We start from the raw sequence: 17,147 nt of genomic DNA on the forward strand, positions 1-17,147 counted from the left end.
AAAGAAAAGAAAAGAAAAAGAAAAAGAAAAAGTTGCCAGAACATTTGATATGGTGACATGCATTGGGAATATCCAAAATGTGGCTCTAATGTAGCATTTCCCATAGAACCCTGTCTCGTGGGATTTGTAATATATCACAGACCTGACTTTGGGAAATGCTGTCATGGGTGAATTAAAGCCATGAAAGACTTGTGCACAAGGAAGTGACATGGCCAACTTTGAGTGTCCACCGAATCCCTTGGTCAGATGTGTGCAGGACAAAATCGGCCTGAGGATTAACAGGATTAATCCAAGATTAACAAGAAGACGATTGTCATAGTCCTGATGCTGTGTAATAAGAGACTGCATTGGACAGAGGCAGAAGAGAAAGAGAAGAATGACAGAAAGTAAAATTGATACAACCTGGTGATTAATTTTATTTTTTCTTTTTGAGAGAGGGTCTTGCCCTCTGGCCCAGGATGGAATGCAGTGGCGCAATCTTGGCTCACTGCAACTTGTGTCTCCTGGGTTCAAGCAATTCTCCCACGTCAGCCTCCCAGTAGCTAGGACTACATGCGCATGCCACTATGCCTGGCTAATTTTTGTATTTTTTTTAGTAGAAGCCGGGTTTTTCCATGTCGGCCAGGCTGGTCTCAAACTCCCAGCCTCAAGTGATCCACCCACCTCGGCCTCCCAAAGTGCTGGGGTTACAGGCATGGACCACTGTGCCTGGCATCTTGGTGATTAATTTTGTGTGGGGTAAAAGAGAGGAGGGATCTAGGCTAACACCCAGCTTTCCTACAAGGGCGACTGGGTGGATAGTGGTGTTAGTAACCAAGACTGGGTATACGGGAAGTGAAACAGATCTGGTGGAAGGAGCTAGCTGATACATTTCACTTTGAGTGTGTTCAGTTTGATGTTCCTGTGACATATCTAGGTGATACCATTTTTGCAGCAGGATTGACGAGTCTGAAGCTCAGGAACATAGCTTTGCTAATCAGTAGCATATAGGTGTAGTTGATGGCACGAGCATACATGAAATTGAGAGAGAATGTGTGTTTGTGAATAGGAGGAGTAGGAGACCAAGGACAAAGGCTGGGGCTGGGCAGAGGCACAGGAGCAGCAGAGAAGGTAGAGAGGGAATCCAGGGTGGGAGAAGAGAGCAATGTTCCAGAACCTGAGCAGAGAGTTTCCAAAAGCTGTTTTTGTTTTTAATGCTTTGTTTCCTTTTAGCTGCACATTTTATGTTTGGCTCAGGCTAATATTAAAATTAGCTCTCATTCCAGAGCATACAGTGACAGACTGCTAGGGAAAGTGTCCCAGAACCACGTCATGGGAAAGAAAACCTAGCCCAGGATTTCAAAAAAATTGTTGTAAAATATTCATCAGTTGGATAGTTTACATCCAGGCAAATCAAAGCTGACTGCTTTTGTTACTGGTATAGAAAAGGAGAGAGACTCACTCTACCTGATTCCTGCTGTGTCAAATCCTCCTTTTAGGCCCCAGAGGTAGCTGCTTACCTGATGTGATGTGAAGAGCAGGGCAGAGGGGGTGATTGACGAAGCTCTGTCTGCCCCACATTGTCCATTGCCTTGCTCTGTTTCCTGAAATTCTGTTCTCTTCTGTTCTCTTTTATCCTCATCCTGTCCTTTCCTCTCCTCCCCTGCTCATCCCTAGAATAGACATTCAGCCTTGATTATGCACCAGACACCGTACCAGGTGCTGGTTTCCAAGGAATTTTCTTTTCTTCTTTTTTTCAAGACGGAGTCTTGCTCTGTCACCCAGGCTGTAGTATAGTGGCGCAATCTTGGCTCACTACGACCTATGGCTCCCGGGTTCAAGCAATTATTCTGCCTCCGCCTCCCAAGTAGCTGGGATTATAGGCGCCTGCCACCGCGCCTGACTAATTTTTGTATTTCTAGTAGAGATGGGGTTTCACTATGTTGGCCAGGCTGGTCTCGAACTCCTGACTTCATGATTCACCCACCTCTGACTCCCAAAGTGCTGAGATTACAGGCGTGAGCCACCGCACCTGGCCTCCAAGGAATTTCCAATCCTAGGGGATCTCAGAAATGTAAACAAATATCTGGATCTGAAAGTGGTAGTGCTATAGTAACCCAAAATTCTGAGAGCGCAGGCTGAAGGACAGATGGTTTTGACCTGAAAAGGAGGATTGAGGATGGCTTCCCAGGGAAGGAGAGTTGGGACTGACCACTATGCAGCAGCTGCTGTATTCGGGAGTAACCATTAGGCCACCCTCCCCCTGGTGCAAATGACCTGATGTAACCATTAGGCCACCCTCCCCTTGGAGCAAATGACCTGATGTAACTAGTCGACTGTCACCTATAGAAGAGAAGGTGGTGGTCCTGGGGGATTCAAGAGATGTGACTTTTGAGTATAGCACAGGGAGAAGAAAATTACTAGGATGTGAGATGCTGCCTGAAGAGGGCATTCACTCTGTTCACATGGAGAGAAAGGCGACAAACTGGCCTAGTTCAAGGTTTCCTGAGGTCAGGCCTCATCTCCATTCATCCAATTATGTGCATGGTTGCATTTCCCTGGTTCTTTTTCCTCGTTTTTGATAAAGATGAGGCTTAGCCAGGTTTTAGGTAATTTTGTCATCAATTTTTACTTTGCATCGGATTAAAGTCCACCCCCCTTATTCTTAATATGTTGAAAGATATTTTTTTCTTTGCCTCTCTTGAGTGTTGCTTTTTATGCCCTCACTCGCATTCCTTACTTTGTCCCTACCAACCCTTGTTCTTTTTCTGTAGATCTACCCCCTCAATTTCTGCTCCAGCACCTACGCTCAGAAACAGTACTACTTAGAACTACTACTTAGCTTTCCTTTTGCCTCACCCACTTTTCTTAAGCATGATTGTTTTTATCTTCTTCTAGGCTCTTGGCTTTTCCCCTTGCGTTGGTCCTTTTAAGTCAGGTTTTTAGTATTAGTTTTTTTGGTTGTCGTTTTTGTTTTTGTTTGTTTGTTTGTTTGTTTTGAGACAGAGTTTCGCTCTTGTTGCCCAGGCTGGAGTGGAATGGCGCGATCTCGGCTCACCGCAACCTCCGCCTCCCGGGTTCAAGCGATTCTCCTGCCTCAGCCTTCCTGAGTAGCTGGAATTATAGGCATGTGCCACCACGACCTGCTAATTTTGTATTTTTAGTAGAGATGGGGTTTCTCCATGTTGGTCAGGCTGGTCTTGAACTCCTGACTTCAGGTGATGCGCCCGCCTCGGCCTCCCAAAGTGCTGGGACACAAGCCACCGCGCCTGGCCTAGTATTAGTTTATTATTATTATTATTATTATTTGTATGACTCCTCTACCTTCTTTTCTTGAACTATCGAGAATTGTCAGCTCCTGCAAAGTCCCCTCCTATTTTTGTTCTGTCTTCCTTATAAGGTTGCCCCAGGGTACATGGTATATGTAGAGCGGTAGGAAAGTCCAGAGGAGGGTGTTAAGAAGCATCCCTGTAAATCCTGAGCTCTGCTTGGCAACTCTACTGAGGACCTGCTCTGGAACTTTCTCTCTCTTAACTTTTCTGCAGACTTTTTTCAACTACCTTTTAGTCCCTATGGGTATCTGACAGTTGTGAACCCCATTCAACCCTACATTCTAAGGGATGCAGAGGGCACGGACACTTGATCCTCATGTTTTGGAAGTTGAAGGCCCATTCATTTTCAACCTTCTCTATGTCTTGTTGAACCCATCCCTTGTCTGAAATAAAAATAAAAATAAAAAACTCCTAGCCTGAGCAGTTGTGTGGTTTTGAGCGTGGGAATCCAAGAGATCATTACTTTCCACTACTGCTTCCTCCCAGATTCATGTTTCAGCAAAAGCTCCTTAAGTCCAAGGAGTGGGGAGTGTGGGGGAGCCCTTTCACTGCTGTCTGCCCCCAACCACACTTCTGTGCCCCTGCAGGAGTGCTATTTAGCATCGAGGTCACCTCCACCTACTTTGCTGTTCGGAACTACTGGCGAGGATTCTTTGCAGCCACCTTCAGCGCCTTCGTGTTCCGAGTGCTGGCAGTGTGGAACAAGGATGCTGGTAACCAAGCAGGCCTGGGGTGGAGGCTGTGTGAAATAGAAAGACTGGGAATGAGGTGCAGAGGAAAACTCTGTGGGGCAGTTCAGAAAAGGAATAATGGGCGGGATCATTTGTGGGGTGGGACCAAGGCCCAAGGATGTATGACAAAATACAGGTCATGGAGTGGGAGAGTATATCCATGGAGGGGTGTGCGTAGAAAAAAGGAAAATACATTCAAGAGGAGAAACTGGGATTGGAGGAAGGAAGGAATTAATCCTGAAAACTGCCCACCTCTGTTTCCCTGTTGGGTTTCTACGAAGCTCCCACCATAATCCTGGCCTTTCCATCCTACAGTCACCATCACCGCTCTGTTCAGAACCAATTTCCGAATGGATTTCCCCTTTGACCTGAAGGAACTACCAGCTTTTGCTGCCATCGGGTCAGTGGGGTTACCTGCTCTGTGTGTGGTGAGCAGGGTGTGGGGTGAGGCTGTAGATTGGAAGGGACCCAAACCAGAAAGAAGGTGGGGTTGGCACAGATAGAGTACATTGCTGGGGGGAAGTGGGGCGATAGGAAAGACGGAAGCCTGGTATTTGTTTCCCTGCAGTAGTCATGTCCAAGAGATGAGGATTTCATATCTGTAAGATTCCAACTCTATAAATTACACCCTCAGGATTTGCTGTGGGCTCCTGGGAGCTGTATTTGTGTATCTGCATCGCCAAGTCATGCTCGGTGTCCGAAATCACAAGGCCCTCAGCCAGTTTTTTGCTAAGCAGTGAGTCACTGCCCTTCTTTTGCCCTACCCATTTACTTTCTGGTTTCTCCAAGAGTTCCTCCCTTTTTATCTTTGGGAAAGGTATTAAATGCCTCTGGGTGGCTTGCATTAAAATATAAGGAAGCCCTGATACTGTGGTTAGGGGGTGAATTGTGTGGTCTCCCATTTAAAGATGATTTTTGTTTTATTTTTGTTTTTTGAGACAGAGTCTCACTCCATCACCCAGGCTGGAGTGCAGTGGTGCGATCTCGGCTCACTGTAACCTCTGCCTCCTGGATTCAAACAATTCTCATGCCTCAGCCTCCTGAGTAGTTGGGATTACAGGCGTGGGCCAACATGCCCAGGTAATTTTTGTACTTTTAGTAGAGATGGGATTTCACCATGTTGGCCAGGCTGGTCTCGAACTTGTGACCTCAGGTGATCTACCCTCCTTGGCCTCCCAAAGTGCTGGGATTACAGGCATGTGCCACCGCGCCTGGTTAATTTTTGTATTTTTAATAGAGACGGGGTTTCACCATGTTGGCCAGGTTGGTCTTGAACTTGTGACCTCAGGTGATCTGCCCACCTTGGCCTCCCAAAGTGCTGGGATTACAGGTATGAGCCACCGCACTCAGCCTCAAATTTTTTTGTGTGTGTGTGAAGAGAATTTCGGTTAAATAAACGAGACCACAGTGGAGGACAGGAAGCTTCAGCTTGCCGACGTTCAGTATGGTATTTACTGTGAGTTGGCTGAATTGTGGGGGTTAACTCTGTTTCTTTTTCAGCCGCCTGCTGTATCCTGGAATTGTTACCTTTGTCATTGCCTCATTCACCTTCCCACCAGGAATGGGTCAATTCATGGCCGGAGAGGTCAGCTCTTGGGGAGCTGAGGTGGGATCGGGTCACTGAGCACATGAGTAGGTTACTGGGGCCACATGGGAAAGAGGAAACAGCACAGACATCCCTCAGGCTTCAGAGTATAAGTAGTTTTGTGCAAGGATAGACTTTTGAGATTCTCCCTGAGAAAAGGGCAAAAGAGACCCTTGAATAATGAGGCTGGGGAATAAGTTCTCTGCAAAAGGAAGCACAGGAGATCCCTGGAGAACCCACCCTTTCTGCTTCTTCCTCTCCCAGTTGATGCCCCGCGAAGCCATCAGTACTTTGTTTGACAACAATACGTGGGTGAAACATGCAGGTGATCCTGAGAGCCTGGGCCAGTCAGCTGTGTGGATTCACCCCCGCGTCAACGTTGTCATCATCATCTTTCTCTTCTTCGTCATGAAGGTACTGCTCCTGACACTAGCAACACCCTAAACTTAGCTCTATCTGTTTTCCATCTAGGAATCCAGGGTTTGAAGGGGTAGAACTTCATTTGGTCTTCATCCAACCTAAAAATAAGTCATTTGAAAACCATAGAGTTGGCCAGACATGGTGGCTCACACCTGTAATCCCATTACTTTGGCAGGCTGAGGCAGGTGGATCACTTGATGCCAGGAGTTCAAGACCAACCCAGCCAACATAGTGAAGCCCCATCTCTACCAAAAATTCAAAAAAAAAAAAAAATAGCTGGGCATGGTGGCACACACCTGTAATCCCAGCTACTCGGGAGACTGATGCAGGAGAATCGTTTGAACCCGGGAAGTCGAGGTTGCAGTGAGCCGACATTGTGCTATTGCACTCCAGCCTGGGTGACAGAGCATGATTCTGTCTCAAAAAAAAAAAAAAAAAAAAAAAAAAAAAAAAAATTATAGAGTAGTAAGTTGCTGTAGAAGTAAGCCAGTATCTGAGTTAATTGCTCTATTCACGTCAACTCAGTGTTGTTTGGCATAGTTATCTAACCCTTCTAATTGTTCTTCTTGTTAAATTACTAAGCCATCACAATAGCCAAGTAAAAAAATACAAGATAGAGTTAAGCATTACAAATAACTGTAAAAGCCTTGGATTAATTAAACAAATCCCCCCACTTATTAGATAATTAAGTACTTCATTCTCCATGTATCTGATGATCCATTTTTAGGTGATTTGAGCATCTTTTTTCCCCAGGCTTGTCGATAATCTCTTTTGTAGAGCTTCAAAAGGGATAAAATATTTAAATTAATTGTATTAGTGACCACACATAATTTTTATAAATGTTATTATTCTCTATTTAGGTGATGAAGCTGTGAGGATTTTGCTATTCCCAAACCATATTCTTCTAGCTTCAACTGGGCGATAAAAGATGATCTCTTTTACATCACTTTTTTTTCATATCTGCCCATCAAGGATTATGTATTTATAGACTTCTCAATTACTGCCTTGTAATAAGATATTTTTATTTCTACCCCTGGTTGTGACATCTATTACAATTGCTGATTGCTTGCCGGGCGCAGTGGCTCACGCCTGTAATCCCAGCACTTTTGGGAGGCCGAGACAGGTGGATCATCTGAGGTCAGGAGTTCGAGACCAGCCTGACCAACATGGTGAAACCCTGTCTCTACTAAAAATACAAAATTAGCCAGGTGTTGTGGCACATGCCTGTAATCCCAGTTAGTCGTGAGGCTGAGGCAGGAGAATTGCTTGAACCCAGGAGGTGGAGGTTGCAGTGAACCAAGATTGTGCCATTGCACTCCAGCCTGGGTGACAAGGGCAACACTCCGTCTCAAGAAAAAATAAAAAGTTGATTGCCTTTTTTTCTTTTGTGGTGATTATCTTTTTACTAATAGTATGTCTTGCCTAAATACCGCAACACTTTCCTCTGTATATTAGAGTTCTCATTTATAAGTCTGTCCATACTGAACTTACAAGCTTTTGAATACCCTGCTATTAACTTATTTATGATACCTTTTATAAATCTATGTTTTCCCAGGATATGAGTCACTAAGTTATATTTATATTGCAATAGCTACAGTGAGTGTATTCATTTGTTCAATAAATGTTATTAAGCATTTACTATGTGCCAAGTACATAATATTTCATCATTAACCTTTAGCTAATCTTATGCCTGCAACAGAAAAAAAATTCAAAATATTTTGAAATGTTCTTCTATTTTTTGCTGTTTATTTAATGTACTTTCCAGTGATGTTATGACTAGAGACAGCAGATATTTGAAACACCGGATTTCAACTCTGTAACATATTCCCAGGGTTTCTAGAAACTGCATTTGCAAATGATCTTCCCCATTCCACTTTAGGTGGTTTAGTTGGGTCTATAGCATTCATATTTTGCACACCCACTTTATTAATTTAATCCCTTTAAAATGTCTTTCTTCAAAAGATTTTCCTTTTTTATCATAAAAGAAATTATCAGTGTCTTGTTAGGGATTTGATTTTTAGACTTTCATTGTAGAGTTCATCTTCTCTAATTTATAAATCCCCACCTCCTATAATTAGTTGTTGAATACACAAACCCACCTACAGTAACCAAGTACAAATGTTGGTGGATCTCAGAATTGGATGGTAGTCCAATGATTATAACTGTATTTTTCTGAGATTTCTCTAGACTGAGCTATATGGCAACATTGGCATCATATGTACCTTTAAACGATCAAGATTTTGAAAAGTTCTGTAGAAACAAAATACTGTATATTTTTCAACATTTCCCCTAAACCTCATCCCAGGTCCCCAGATTCCTAAGTATGTGTCTGGATTCCACTTCACAAATTCAAGCTTATTGGGAGAAATCTACTTAGATGATATAGAGGACTCAAGTGTATGCCACTTTTATAAATTTCTCACTAGATTATATCCTTGATAATGTTACATCATACATGTATCAGGAAAAGAAACTTATACTTCCTGGACTATATTTCAAGCCCAACAGTTTGCAGCCGGCCTATAATATCCTATAATACTTATAAGCATAAAACCATTCACTGCTACAAATCTATGATATTCCCTGGTTATCACCACTTCCCAGCATTTTCACTGTTATTGGACACAATAACCATACTCTTATTTTTTAGCTAGGTAGGATACATAGCTAAATTAAAATATAAAGATGACTGAAACAATTTTTCCAGTGTCTACTTTGAAATGTAGTCTATGTGGTCTTCTGGCAGCATCTGTACAGGCAGGTAAGATTCTCAATTCAGCTGGGTTTTTTTTGTTTGTTTGTTTGTTTTTGTTGTTTTTTTTGAGATGGAGCCTTGCTCCGTCGCCCAGGTTGGAGGGCAGTGGCGCGATCCCGGCTCACTGCAAGCTCCACGTCTCGGATTCACGCCATTCTCCTGCTTCAGTCTCCCGAGTAGCTGTGACTACAGGTGCCCGCCACCACGCCCGGCTAATTTTTTGTATTTTTAGTAGAGACAGGGTTTCACCATGTTGACCAGTATGGTCTCGATCTCCTGACCTCGTGATCCGCCTGCCTTGGCCTCCCAAAGTGCTGGGATTACAGGCGTGAGCCACCGTGCCCGGCCAATTCAGGTGTTTTATAATATTAATGAAGGGAACTTCCATCTTCCTCAATCTCATGACATGGAAAGCGTCATTACATTATACATCAGGAGAAGAGCTTTTACAATGAGTATGAATACCATTCCAAATCCTCAGTTCGCTTTTAGTAAGTCTAACATTGTTACCTAGTATCACTAAGTTCTCTGCACAGCCTGAGGCTCTGTAGACTTTTTTTTCACTCCTTTCACTTCATTCTCCTGAGGTGAATCCTTCATTTCACTCCTTCTAATGAAGGGTCCAAATAATGGGTTTCCAGTTTTCCAGTTCCCTGGAGTTGAGTATTTCAGATCTTGGGAGTTCTGTAGGTCTAGATCTGGAAAAAAAAAAAAAAAAGCTGGATGTAATCCCAGCACTTTGGGAGGTCGAGGCAGGCAGATCACCTGAGGTCAGGAGTTTGAGACCAGCCTGGCCAACATGGCAAAACCCCGTCTCTACTAAAAATACAAAAATTACCTGGGCATGGTGGCAGGTGCCTGTAATCCCAGCTACTTGGGAGGCTGAGGCAGGAGAATTGCTTGAATGCAGGAGTCAGAGGTGGCAGTGAGCTGACACACCATTGCACTCCAGCCTGGGTGAGAGAGTGAGACTCTGTCAAAAAAAAAGAAGAAGAAGAAGGAAGAAGGAAGGAAGGAAGGAAGGAAGGAAGGGGAGAGAAAGAAAAGAAGAGAAAAGAAAAAAGAAAAGAAAGAGAAAGAAAGAAGAAAGTCTTGGGAGTTATTTGTGTTTCACATTACTTCTGGATCTTTTCTTTCATGTGCCAATAGCTTAAAAAGTTTGCTAATCTCATGTGTCAACATCCTTACTACAGGAGTTGATAACTTCAATGTCCTCTGATCTTAATACTGTTCTTACACATATCTTGGAGGATAATCTAAAGTACATCCTCTGAAATCAGACCTATTGGTCCCCGGTTATATGAATTGCTAGAGCTTTCAGATTAACCTGAGCCTACAAAATCTCTTATGGCTCTTATGTACTTATTTCAAAGAGATGGTACAGGATAGTTCAAGGGGTATCCAACTGTTAAATGTCAGAATCACCTAAGAAGCTTAAATTATAAGTGCCTATAGCCCTATCTGCAGACAATCTGATGTGGTAGCTTCCAGTGGGGTCTGGTCATCTGCATTTTAAAACAAGTTCCCTTGGATGAGCATTACTCATTAGTGTTTTAGCAAATATTAGCTCTGAGAAGTTTTTCCTCCTTTGCATGAATACTATTCGTTCAGCCCATCTTTGTTCTTTCCTTCCTTCCTTTCTACCTACTCACCTAGCTACATCCTTCCTACATTTACTGGGCACTGTGCGCCAGTGCAGAGAGAAGGCAGAAAGGACAAGATGTACTCTCTGTCCTCAGGGGATTCTCAGTCTCTATTCTCTTCATTTTGCCCATTTATTTTTATAGTTTTCAACTGTTTTGAATAGTCATATTCTGACATGAAGGAGTGTGTGTTTTGCCTCATCTCAGAGCTTCTGGGATGAGACTTTCTCTGAGTCTTTGTCACTGCTTCCTGAGGTCAGCCCTGGATGGGGGAAGTTCTTTCTTTCTAAGGTTCTGAAAATTAAGAAATACATTTCTCATTAGCTTACAGTGCAATTGCACACAGCTCTAAAATTGTGAATACTTTCACCTTGGCAGTTTGTCTGAACTTTAGCTGCCCTCTTATGTTTAATAAGTTTGAGATCGTTTTCTGAAATTGGTTTACTTATTTTGGAAGGGCTATATAAACTTGTTGCTTTGCTTACATATTACGCCTCATACTTTTATTTCTTTTACAGATATTTAAAAAGTTCAACAACTAGCCTTTTTTCCATTCTATTTCTCAATTCTTTTGTACTCTTTTTTTTTCTTGAGACAGAGTCTCACTCATCACCCAGGCTGGAGTACAGTGGCAAGATCTCAGCTCATTGCAAGCCTCGCCTCCCAGGTTCATGCCATTCCCCTGCCTCAGTCTCCCGAGTAGCTGGGACTGCAGGTGCCCGCCACCATGCCCGGCTAATTTTTTTTTTTTGTATTTTTAGTAGAGACTGGGTTTCACCGTGTTAGCCAGAATGGTCTCGAGCTTCTGACCTTGCGATCTACCCACCTCGGCCTCCCAAAGTGCTGGGATTACAGGTGTGAGACACCACCCCCAGCCAATTCTTTTGTACTCTTTGCCTCAAAATGTACATACTGCTTTTTGTAAAATTGTCTCAATTTCTATTGGAGTTCTAGCTTACAAAGTTGGCCTTAGAGATTTTTTTTTCCGTTACATTGGCTGACTTATCAAGCTTTCTCAATTTACCCTTCCAGTATATAGCCAGGACAGATCTAAATTTTGATCCTTGTTTAAGGTGATCTGATGATTAAAGCAAGTGGCTCAGGCAAGTAAGTCTTCTCTCCGGGTTCTACTGTGAGTTTCACCATATAGATGGTTCTATGAATGACCAGATAAGTCACTCAGACTTTGAATGTCTGACACTTAGAACTGGAGCTCCTCGGCCGGGCGCAGTGACTCACACCTGTAATCCCAGCACTTTGGGAGGCAGAGGCGGCAGATTGCCTGAGGTCAGGAGTTCAAGACCAGCTTGGTCAACATAGCAAAACCCCATTTCTACTAAAAATACAAAAAAATTAGCTGGGCATGGTGGCATGCACCTATAGTCCCAGCTACTCGGGAGGCTGAGGCAGGAAAATAGCTTGGACCTTGGAGGCAGAGGTTGCAGTGAGCCGAGATCATGGTACTGCACTTCAGCTTGGGTGCTGGGTGACAGAGCGAGACCCTGTCTCAAAATAAATAAATAAATAAATAAAAATAATAAAAAATAAAGAAAGAACTAGAGCTCCTTTTCAGAAATATAGCCTGAGTAGGAAAAGTTTTCCTTCAGCTTCAAGAGTTTCAGGCTACTTTGCTGAGGCAAACTTTCTGAACTAAAAGGGTACAATGGGCTGGGGCTCTTTTGGGGCAGAGAAAGAGAAGTACTCTGGGGCTCCATTCTTTGTTCTAGACTGCTGAAAGGCAAATACAGGCACTCAAAGTAGGAGGGATTTCGTCTAGTCATCTGGAGGAACGTTCTGATGGTATTCCTGTATTGTCTTTGGTAATCTCTCAGCCTGAGAGCTCTATGGTTTTTGTTTCTGGAAGAAGGGTGACAGACAAAGTGGCTTTCAGAAGGATCAGCTATCCCAGGATTTCTGCAGAAAGGAGGATAGTGGGAAGGGAGATGTGTATGTGCATGTCTACTGGGCAGAGTTGAAAGGATATTCCAATGCTTCTTTTTACTCCAGTTCTGGATGTCCATTGTGGCCACCACTATGCCCATACCCTGCGGAGGCTTCATGCCTGTGTTTGTGCTAGGTAAGTTCTGATGGGAAGCCTGGGGTCTGACTGAGAGTTGCAATCTAGGATACCGGAAACATAAGGAAAGGCCCGGGATGCTGGGAGTTTGTATTTGGTCTTAACACCCCAGGAGAGATTGGTTCTGAAAACGGAGAGCAAGGAACTTGGATCTTGTAACACCTTTTATCTTTCTTTTATCTTTTTAAGATAACTTCCTTTTATCTTTCCTCTAGGAGCTGCATTTGGAAGGCTGGTAGGAGAGATCATGGCCATGCTGTTTCCTGATGGTATTTTATTTGATGACATCATCTATAAGATCCTACCTGGGGGCTATGCAGTAATTGGTGAGAAACATTCCCACTTCCCTATAATCAAACATTGAGTACTCCAGACTCCCACACTTAAACTCTCCCATTGGATCTTCATTCTAGGCTACGCAATACAGTTTTAATTTAGTGCTACATAACTCAACTTATACTCAGATAACATACCTATGACTCTGACTCTCATTATTTCTTATTGAACTTCTGTGAGCCTTAGTTTCCTCATGTGGAAAAGGGTCATAGGGATCAAATGAGATCGTAAGATTCTAGGATTGTGTCTGGATGTTTGATAAGGGTTCTATCTTTCCTTCCTAGGAATCATGGAACCAACAATGCAGGTGATTGGCTCAGGTTGCAGGCGATTGACTCAACCTGAGACGTGTTTATATTGATGGGGAGTTAAGAGCACAGGACTAAGAGCTAAGAAACATGGCTCTAGACTTCTCCTGCCACTTGTTATCAGTGACCATGAAGCAAGATAGCTGCTTCTGAGCCCTAGTTTCTTTATTCTAAAATACTTCTGAGATAGAGCTATGCCTAACACCAATAGAATCCTGGGATTATTGTGCTTCCTCCCTTCCTCACCAAAATTCCATAGCATCTAAGGCCATGCCTTCCCTAGATAGAGAATTGCTAACCAACTTTCTAGCTCACTTGGTACCCTGCTCACCTGACATAGTTTCTTTATAAAAGCCTCTTTCATCAATGAGGGTCACTGCTCTTGTTCTCCATCTTCATGACTCCCTGGTACACATGCCTCCCTTGTGAACATTTCCTTGTATACACGTCCTGTGATTGTTTATGTTCTGAAGTATGTTGTATGCAATATCCAGTAGTGTCATTCCTCCCTATATTTCCCTTTTGTGGTGTTTTCTTGCTTGCTCTCTCCCTTTCTCCCTTCCTTCCTTCCTTCCTTCCTTCCTTCCTTCCTTCCTTCCTTCCTTCCTTCCTTTCTTCCTTTCTTCCTTCCTTCTTGCCTTCCTGCCTTCCTGCCTTCCTTCTTTCCTTCTTTCCTTCTTTTCTCTCTTCTCTTCTCTTCTTTTCTTTCCAGAGTCTTGTTCTGTTGCCCAGGAGTGCAGTGGCACAATCTAGGTTCACTGCAACCTCTGCCTCCTGGGCTCAAGTGATTCCCCTGCCTCAGCCTCCCAAGTAGCTGGGATTACAGGCACATACCACCACGCCTGGCTAATTTTTGTAATTTTAGTAGAGATGGGGTTTGGCCAGGCTGGTCTCAAACTCCTGGCCTCAAGTCATCCACCCGTCTTGGCCTCCTAAAGTGCTAGGATTATAGCCATGAGCCACCACGGTTGGCTGACTTTTTCTTGTTACATTTTCATATGTGCCTTCCTCTACATTTTCCCCATATCTCTTCCATATTTAAATAAGAAATATAGTTAATGCACAAGTGACTATTATGGTTAGTGGGAAAACAACCAAAAATTAACAAGATAGATTCTATCTTCAGGGAGCTTATAGAATTATAAAGTTTCAGATCTACAAGGGCCTTAGAAATCATCTAAATGACCCCTTTCACTTCATAGTTAAAAGCATGGGATTCCAGAGTAATTAAGCTCTACTCATTCCATTGAGAAATAGTAACAGCAGGATCTGACACAAGTCTCATTGCTCCAAGTCCACAGCACGATTCTTGGGTTTTCACTGTATTTACTCATTAATTGTTGGCATTAATACCTAAAGCCCAACGTAAAAAAAAATGTCATAACTGAGTTGTAAAATGCTCAGTGAAGAGACCTGATACAGTGCCTCACGCCTGTAATCTCAGCACTTTGGGAGGCTGAGGCAGACGGATAACTTGAGGCCAGGAATTCGAGACCAGTCTGGCCAACATGGCAAATCCTGTTTCTACTAAAAATACAACAATTAGACGTGTCTGGTGGTGCATGCCTGTAGTCCTGGCTACTTGGAAGACCAAGGCAGGAGAATCATTTGAACCTGGGAGGTGGAGGTTTCCATGAGCCAAGATTGCACCACTGCACTCCAGCCTGGGTGACAGAGTGAGACTCTGTCTCAAATAATAATAATAATTAAAAATAAATAAAATAAAATGCTCAGTGAATAATCATCCAAACTTTTAAAAGCAAGGAATGGATAGGACATCACTATCTTCATATTATAAATGAAAATTTTGGTGCACACAAAGATTTTGTAACTTGGTGAAGGTTATAAAATGAGATCAAAATGATGATTTTCTAAGAGTTCAGTATTCTAGTCCCTACTCTTGACAAATCATTATGAGTGTTGGCACTGACCAGGATCTTGTCTCTCATTCCGTGTTATTCCCATCCCATCCCCATATGTCCTCCATGCTAAGAACGGTAGTCCTAACCTACAGGTGCATTCCTGTGTCATTCTAGGAGCAGCAGCGCTGACTGGTGCCGTGTCCCACACAGTCTCCACAGCTGTGATTTGCTTCGAATTAACGGGTCAGATTGCTCACATCCTGCCCATGATGGTGGCTGTTATCTTGGCCAACATGGTGGCTCAGAGCCTGCAGCCCTCTCTCTATGACAGCATCATCCAGGTCAAGAAGCTACCCTACTTGCCTGACCTTGGCTGGAACCAGCTCAGGTCAGGGGCACTAGATGGAATTAGTTCAGATCTGATGGGGAGAGTGGGAGGTTCTGAGGCTGAGATTGAGCTTAGGGCTAATGTTTGGAAACACTGTTTTAAATTATTATTATATTCTCATGCATTTAATAGATATTGTGAGTGACTGAAAGTATGGCAAATCTTATGGGAGGAATGGAAGGGATAGGTATACGGTGGGGCTAACCCACCATGCTTTCTCCCTCCATAGCAAATATACCATCTTTGTTGAGGACATCATGGTACGTGATGTGAAGTTTGTTTCAGCTTCTTTCACATATGGGGAGTTGCGAACCCTGCTCCAGACCACCACAGTCAAGACTTTACCACTGGTTGACTCAAAAGGTCAGTGGGAAGGAAGGAAGCAGACTCCAGAGCTAGTGACCTGAATAAGTGTCACATAGAGGTAGAGGACGCCCCGTGGTGGGGGCTTTGTCTTTAGGGGCCATCCAATGTGCTATGTACAAGGAAAGAAAAATTAAGCCATACACAAGCACAAAAGGACAGTTAAAAATCCAATTAAAAGGGCTGGGCGTGGTGGCTCATGCCTGTAATCCCAGCACTTTGGGAGGCCGAGGTGGGCGGATCACCTGAAGTCAGGAGTTCGAGACCAACCTGACCAAAGACAGGAGAAACGCTGTCTCTACTAAAAATACAAAATTAGCTGGGCATGGTGGCGCATGTCTGTAATTAGAGCCCGGGAGACGGAGGTTGCAATGAGCCAAGATCACGTCATTGTACTGCAACCTGGGCAACAAGAACAAAACTCTGTTAAAAAAAAAAAAAAAACACTAAATACAGTCAATTCTCATAATTCATGGTAGTTACATTCAATTAAGTTTTAAGTTCAAATACTATACTGAACAATTGCTCCTAGGAAAAATACAGGCCTCGGTTCCTGTGGGTCTCTGGTCACATTTCCATCAACCAATCAATACATAACCTTGTTGTATGTGTGTTTCTGGTAAAGACACCTTATTTCATAGATATTGTTGATTAATTAATATTGAATTTGTGGCCAACGGCACTATAACCCTTGCCTGAATTAAGCTTACTTAACACACATATTTTCTCAATAAGGCTCATTACAGCCTTCTTGCACTAGGAACAGTAGACAGCACTTTGACATTATATTTGGTGGCCATTTTTAGCAGCAAAATCACCAACACAAAGTACAAAAATGCAAAAAGGATGGCATTAAATAGACTACAAAATGAGCACCTGCTTACAATGTGAAAACTGAAACAAGAAGGTAGAGCACTGCTTTGTTCAACTTCAGCTGCGAACAGGGGCATCGGGCAACTAAAAATCTTTGTTGCTCTATGCATGTCTGCGAATTACACTGAAAGCACCTCTACTATTGGTTTTGTGTTACAAATATATTTTAGTGACTAGCTGAATTCACAAATAGGGAATCCATGAATAATGACAATTAATGTAAATCCCATAGTTTCTTACATAGTTCCATTTGATGCTTAAGTAAGTCATGCTTGTTCTTTAATGCCCAACTTACGGAAGAGTTGGAACGGTTTTATTTCCTTCCTTCCTTCCTTCCTTCCTTCCTTCCTTCCTTCCTTCCTTCCTTCCTTCCCTCCTTCCTTCTTTCCTTCCCTCCTTTCTTCTTTCCTTCTTTTCTCTCTTCTCTTCTCTTCTTTTCTTTCCAGAGTCTTGTTCTGTTGCCCAGGAGTGCAGTGGCACAATCTAGGTTCACTG

General features: G+C 43.1%; 1 protein-coding gene across 1 annotated transcript in view; it reads left to right on the forward strand.

Moving 5' to 3' along the window:
* CLCN1 (chloride channel, voltage-sensitive 1) overlaps nucleotides 1-17,147 on the forward strand; it is a 37,034-nt gene that overhangs the window by 11,726 nt on the left and 8,161 nt on the right. Inside the window, exons 8-16 of the mRNA XM_011941375.1 lie at nucleotides 3,899-4,024; nucleotides 4,358-4,442; nucleotides 4,677-4,778; nucleotides 5,543-5,627; nucleotides 5,892-6,041; nucleotides 12,453-12,522; nucleotides 12,738-12,848; nucleotides 15,203-15,416; nucleotides 15,646-15,779. Coding sequence (XP_011796765.1) covers nucleotides 3,899-4,024; nucleotides 4,358-4,442; nucleotides 4,677-4,778; nucleotides 5,543-5,627; nucleotides 5,892-6,041; nucleotides 12,453-12,522; nucleotides 12,738-12,848; nucleotides 15,203-15,416; nucleotides 15,646-15,779 — 1,077 coding nt within the window. The remainder of the gene's footprint in view (nucleotides 1-3,898; nucleotides 4,025-4,357; nucleotides 4,443-4,676; nucleotides 4,779-5,542; nucleotides 5,628-5,891; nucleotides 6,042-12,452; nucleotides 12,523-12,737; nucleotides 12,849-15,202; nucleotides 15,417-15,645; nucleotides 15,780-17,147) is intronic.

The sequence above is a fragment of the Colobus angolensis genome, unplaced genomic scaffold, assembly GCF_000951035.1.
Source record: "Colobus angolensis palliatus isolate OR3802 unplaced genomic scaffold, Cang.pa_1.0 Scaffold2, whole genome shotgun sequence".
Classification (NCBI taxonomy): domain Eukaryota; kingdom Metazoa; phylum Chordata; class Mammalia; order Primates; family Cercopithecidae; genus Colobus; species Colobus angolensis.